This window comes from Myotis brandtii, unplaced genomic scaffold (genome assembly GCF_000412655.1).
Source record: "Myotis brandtii unplaced genomic scaffold, ASM41265v1 scaffold708, whole genome shotgun sequence".
Lineage (NCBI taxonomy): Eukaryota > Metazoa > Chordata > Mammalia > Chiroptera > Vespertilionidae > Myotis > Myotis brandtii.
The window spans coordinates 539,702-546,386 of NW_005370777.1; the positions used below are offsets into that span (position 1 = coordinate 539,702).

At 36.0% G+C, this 6,685-nt stretch overlaps 1 protein-coding gene across 2 annotated transcripts in view; it reads right to left on the reverse strand.

Annotated features, from left to right (window-relative positions):
- Positions 1-6,685, reverse strand: part of GAS2L3 (growth arrest-specific 2 like 3) — a 30,658-nt gene that overhangs the window by 15,134 nt on the left and 8,839 nt on the right. For both annotated transcript variants that reach the window (XM_005882341.2, XM_014530060.1), the window contains exon 2: positions 4,178-4,225. In XM_005882341.2, coding sequence (XP_005882403.1) covers positions 4,178-4,195 — 18 coding nt within the window. In that variant the 5' untranslated portion in view covers positions 4,196-4,225. The remainder of the gene's footprint in view (positions 1-4,177; positions 4,226-6,685) is intronic.

Genomic DNA, 6,685 nt, shown 5'->3' on the forward strand with positions numbered 1-6,685 from the left:
GACCCTTTCACAGGGGTCGCCTAAGACCATCGGAAAACACATATATAATTACATATTGTTTTTGTGATTAATCACTATGCTTTAATTATGTTCAATTTGTAACAATGAAAATACATCCTGCATATCAGATATTTACATTACGATTCATAACAGTAGCAAAATTACAGTTATGAAGTAGCAACGAAAATAATTTTATGGTTGGGGGTCACCACAACATGAGGAACTATATTAAAGGGTCGTGGCATTAGGAAGGTTGAGAACCACTGCAAGGGATCCCAGATTGCAAGAGGGCACAGGCCAGGCTGAGGGACCCCACCAGTGCACAAATCCGTGCACTGGGCCTCTAGTATAGATATAAATGAATAAACTAGAATTTTGAGGAGGAATACATTTTTATATAGTTTCAAAGTACTTCCCCCTAAAATACGTATTACAAAGGGGAAAAGAGAGTCATTTTACAGTAGAGAAACCTGACAGGTGGCATCTTAACTGAGTGACAAAAGTGAACACCATTAATAATGGGACAACCAAAATCACAGGTCACCTGATAGGATGCAGTGAGAAAACACAGCAACCCTCTGTGACATTGCTGCCAAAGATGCATAACCTGAATTGAATCATGAGGAAACATCAGGCAAATCCAAAATGAGGGACACTATACAAAATAACTGATAGTTAATATTCAAAAAGGGTCAACGTCATTAAAGGCAAGCAAAGGTTGAGATACTGTTTCAGACTGAGAAGGACTAAAGGGACATGACAATTAAATGAAACCCATGATTCTGAACTGAGCACTATTGGGACAACCGGCAATTCCTGAATGAGGTCTGAGAATTAGACGGTAGTACTGTATCAGGGTTAATATCCTGATTCTCATTACTGCATTGTGGTTGTGTAGGAGGATGTTCTTGTTCTTGAGAAATACACACTGAAGTATTTGGAGGCGATGGCACATTAGATTGGCAACTCATTCTGAAATGGTTCAGACAAATATTTCTGTGCTATACTTAATGATTACTTTGTAAATTTGTGATTAGTTGAAAATAATTTTTTAAAGTATAAGTACAAGTAATACCAATATCCTTTCTTGATTTTTAAATATAGTTAATTTTCTCCCTAAAATACATTAAACTTACTGAGGTTTATTTGAGGCAAGTCTTACTATGCCAAATCAAAAGCCGTAACACTGTAGTTAATCCAGACAAATTATGGAGAAAACAACAACAGCCACTATTTCTAATCTCTCATGATAAGAAAAAAACAAACATGCTTTTGAAAAAAAAATCCCAAGAGCAAAGAAAGAACATGAATATATACCACAAGAGGCAAGCAGGAGTAGCAAAACTCAAAAAAAAAAAAAATCCAAAAAATAAGAGAAACATAAGTTATTTGAAGAGACATCATTTCAGGAATTGATGGTAGGGTTTGGGGAATGAACTCCTAAATATCTAAGAATCCTATAAAGTTTTAGAAAAAAGATAAGATTTTATTTATTGACCTGAATTCTCTTAAAATTATTTCAGAGGAAGCGCAGCAAAGATTTAATATCTAAATCTGCCCTCATAAGCATGTATAATACCTAGCACATGGTATTCAACCAAAAATATTTGTTGGTATAATTAAGGAAATAGATATCAGCAAATGACTGGTATCAAAATCAAGATGCATCTACAATCAACAGTATAGTATAGTCAATGGAATATGTTATTTGTCCTTCAACCATTTGACTGAGCTGAAAAAAGGCAGAAAGATGCAAACGTTTACCAAGGCAAGATGCGCATTAGTTAGGAGGGTGGTTTTGAAATAAGAAGCTAACATTAACAGAGGTCATCCTAGTATCTTCCCATATAAGGAAGAAGAGTATTTCAATTTTCCTGTTATTGCAAGCAGAAGACTATAATAACCTGGGCTGGTCAGTAGCATATTAATGTTGTTACAAGTTAGATGTTAGCTCTGGCCTGTGTGGCTCAATGGGTTGAGTGTCATCCTGTACACCGAGTGGTTGCCAGACTGATTCCCAGTCAGGGCACATGCCCGGGTTTCGGGCTTAATCCCCAGTAGGGGGCATGCAAGAGGCAGCCAATTGATATTTCTCTCTCTCTCTCCTCCTACCCCTCTATCTAAAAATCAATAAAAACATATATATATTTTTAAAGTTAGATGTTAATAAAAAAAAAACTTCATGTACAAAGATTGTTCTCAAACATGCAGAAAGCTGTCATATTGAAGAGACTCTTAATTCATAGGCAGTCTATAGATGAACCTGAGTAGGTACATAAACTTGCTTACATTTAGGCAAAATGTTCTGCCCATGTACAAATAGCCCTTTTTCTCAGAAAGTTCATACCTTTTCTCAGATTCTCAACAGAGGACTATGAAGCAAAAGAGATCAGGAACTATTGTTCATTGATTGTTAAACTGTACTTTTATATACTAGTCAAAATGAAAGACCAAAAGAAAAAGGCAAGTAAGATCATAATATATTAAATTAATAAGAACCAATTGATAATAGGCATTTACTGATAACTCCTCTCTGTAAGGCACTTATGAATAACTAGATAACTAGTATAGTTGGCAGAGAAAGAGGTTAATATCCTGGGAAGTTCTCACATTCATCACAGGTAGAGAAGCAAAAATTTCCATGAGAGATGTCAAGAATGTGCTCAGAGAAGAATCAATGTAGATGGATCTGTGGAATCTAGATTAGAGAAGGTTTTATGGAACTATAAGACAAAACTATGAAAATATTCACAAAGTTAAGAATATATTAATGGCCATTAGTGTAGAAATGAGAAAATCATGGTCAATGTGGCAATGATAAAAAAGCACGCTATAAGAAATCAAAATATATAATCAACATGAAACTTATGACATTTCTGAGACTTGGATAAAAAGAGAACACAAAGAACAGTCAGTTAATAAACGGTTTGAGTAATACAGTTCTGAGCATACTCAATATGGATTTGAGAAGACCAAAGGGGAAGACTAAGACCTTCTAGGAGACTGCCATGGATTTCCAAGTCCCACAAGGAAAGGATAATAGAACTCTTTATTAGGGGAATAGAAGGATAAGCTGCATAGCATAGGAGGGGGCACAAGCAGGATCACATTCAGAGTTGTTCTTAACCGCTTGATAAATTCTCTTCTCTGGCTATCATCCACTGTTAGCTAGATAAGCCTCCTTTCATAATAAAATAAAAAAGAAAACGTAAAAAGAAAGACATGCATGACCTAGGTATAGTCTCCAGTTTTACATCTTGATAATTTTGTTGGACAAATGATACAACCAAACTTCTGAAGTGCTTATTATGCAATACACATTCTAGTAGGCACTTTGTGCATGTTATGTCACTGATTCCTCACACCTATCGGACAAAATAAGTGCAATGACCCTCACCTGAGGCATGGAAGCAGACATTCGGAGAAGTAAAATAAAATAACTTGTCCGAATCTCACAGGGATGCGGAACTATGATCAGAAATGAAATCTGACAGACTAAAGCTTTCACTTGCCAAATTTTATTATTAGCTGCTTGCATCTTTCTCATAGACCTTCAATGTGATTTTTGTCTTTAAGTGAATAGTCAATCATGTTCTATTTATAGCAAAAGAAAAAAAAACTTAAGAGGATATCAGAAAAATATAGCAAATACTGTACCAAGCCTGGAAATCATTCAAATGTAAGATCATTCTGGTTTATCTCATTATCCTCATCTTGCTTTCCCATCCCCCACCCCCCAAAAAAACAGAGAAACAACAACCAAAAAATCCTTCTTTAAATTTTAATAATTGGTTATTTATAGGCATTATGAGGCACATGTACAATTATCTAAAATAAAAACTTAATATTTGTATTTACTGAAAGCTTTTTAAATACAAATATATACTAAATTGTAATGAGAGGAACACTATAACATATTCGACTTCTTTTCCCAGGACAGTATAAATAAGATGGGCCCACCAACCCTAAGGTATTTTTTATTCTTATAAATATTTAATATAAGCCTAGAATTAGAATCCTTTCAGAAATAGAAAGTGAAAATATAGTATTCCTGTTATTAAAAGTTGATGCTTAAAAAACTAGCACAATGAAAATATTTTGATAATTTTAGCATTTTACTAATTATTATAATTTTATTATATTAATTTCATAAAAATATTTTTTCCAAAACACTTACTTGAATTGCAGGCTGCATGGTCAGTAATACTCAAATCAAATTGCTTTTCTGAAAATAGAACAAAACATTAATATGCAGACAATGGCAGCTTTCCTACTTCCCCAAAACTTCAAATTATAAGGAATCTGTTTTACTCTATTTGATTGAAAACTTAAAACTTTTTCTTCTAATTGGAATCATTTGACGATAAGATCAATAATCATTCCTAGCTTCTTACTTCATAAAAGCACTCTTCATTTGAAACAGGAAAACATGGAACACATTTTAATATTTAGTTTCTGATACTAGCACCGAAGTGATTCTTTTTATTTTTCCTAAAATAGAGAAAGGATGCAAGGCAGGGAATAGGGGTGATGTGGCTCAAGAGTCCTAATGCACTCCCTCCCCTCCCCCCTTTGTAAATTTAGTAATCTACCAAAAAAAGAAAAGGCTGTGTAATGGGAGCTCTAACTAGCTATATGATTGCAAGCAAGCCAATTCTTGAAACATCTGGCTTCAAAGTAATTCTTGAAGCTTCTGGCTAGCAAAATAAAATTAACAAGAACACTTAGCCAATAAGTCTTCCTAATTCTCCCCTATAAACATAATGTAAATACATATATCACAGCAACTGAAACTAAAAGTTAAGTATCTCCCATCTGACCTTTACATAGAGGTCATAAAAGTTCATCTGGACTTTGTATAAATTCACAAGCTTAACCATGAGCTTCTTTTGCCAGAGGAAAAGGTAATAGACACAAACATCAATTTTAACTATGAGACAATACTCAATGCCTTTCTATAATTTATCATAAATTATTTCCTCTACTAGATGGTGCTAAAGATAACAACAAAAAAAGAAACAGCACAATTTAGCTCCAAAGTACTCTTCTTGAAATCTACAAGAAGGAAAACCACAACTTTTATTATGTTAGGTTAATAAAATTCTTTAATGCATTTTCAGAGAGGAAAAGAAATGAAGAGTTTAAAAACACTCAGAATAATTAGACTATGTAAAACCTAGAAAGCTTCACTGCTTAGAGCAGTATACTAGTTATTTTTTATTGTAAACCACCATTAAAAGAGTCTAAGAAAAAAAATCTAGTTTATAAGGCTATAATGCAATCAATTTCCAAGGAAAAGTTATTTTCTCCCCCAAGTTACACCAGACATACCTCCTATACAGTGCCAACTACACATACTGCCTTCCTCCTTTCAGGAACATTTCTTCTGGTACTGAAGTTGAACTTGAGCTAAACCTTACTGAAAAGTCTAATATTACATCATATTTTCTTTGCGGGAAGGCAAAAGATAGCAGAATGTCCTTTTGATGTCATTTTTCCTCTCTCCACCATAGCAAAAGGGCAAAGTACAACTGGGCATTACTAATGAGCTTGTTATGCCTCCCACGAGCCAAGTCAGTGGGGAATACATTTTCCTTTAGCATAAATAATCCTTTGTCCCCAACAAAGATCCACAGTAAGAAGCTTCCGAGACCATTTTTTAAAAATGCAGCAAAGAAGCTGCTCCCATTAAAATAAGGAGTCCCACACAATCAGACAAGAACTTTAACAGTTGGAACTGCCAACCCAAAACAAAAGAAGGCCTAAATGACCAGGCGTGTGCAAATCAGGAACAGTGATGCTTTCACAAAGAAGCTATCACAAGAATGTTTAATCATTGCATTTTTACAGAAAATTCAGCAAAATTGGTTTTATGAAAGAAATGAAGAATTTGTGCACAACCTCCAGTCACTTGAACTTTAGCAGAAAGTTTTTTGAATTACACTTCTTGTGCAATGGAAAAACTACTTTATAATGATGACAATAAGAGAACCATCTGGGTTACCTTTAAAAACAAATTCTTTAGTAAAATACTCAGATAAGTAGGCACTCAGGTAAGTTATAGCACACCTTCATATATGAAAAAGTATCATGTACACAAATACATGCTTTTATATGAAAACTTTTATTAAGTGATGAGATTGTATCAGTGAATCATCAATTAATGAGTACTCATCGTGTCCCAGATATTAAGAGCTAGTTATTGATATTTTCTAGTCACTCACTATCCTATCTAATAAAAGAGTAATATGCAAATTGACCATCACTCCAACACACAAGATGGCCAGCAGGGGAGGACAGTTGTGGGGGGACCAGCCCTACAGGGGAGGGCAGTTGAGGGGACCAGCCCTGCAGGGGAGGGCAGTTGGGGGGGGACCAGCCCTACAGGGGAGGGCAGTCAGGGGGGACTGGCCAGCAGGGGAGGGCAGTTGTGGGGGACCAGCCCTGCAGGGGAGGGCTGTTGGGGGGGACCAGACCTGCAGGGGAGGCAGTTGGGGGCCATCAGACCGGCAGGTAAGGGCAGTTGGGGGCAATTAGGCCAGTAGGGGAGCAATTAGGTGTCAATCAGGCCAGCAAGGGAGTGGTTAGGGGGTGATCACGCTGGCAGGCAGAAGCAGTTAGGGGCAATCAGGCAGGCAGGCAGGCGAGTGGTTAGGAGCCAGCGGTCCTGGATTGTGAGGGGTCA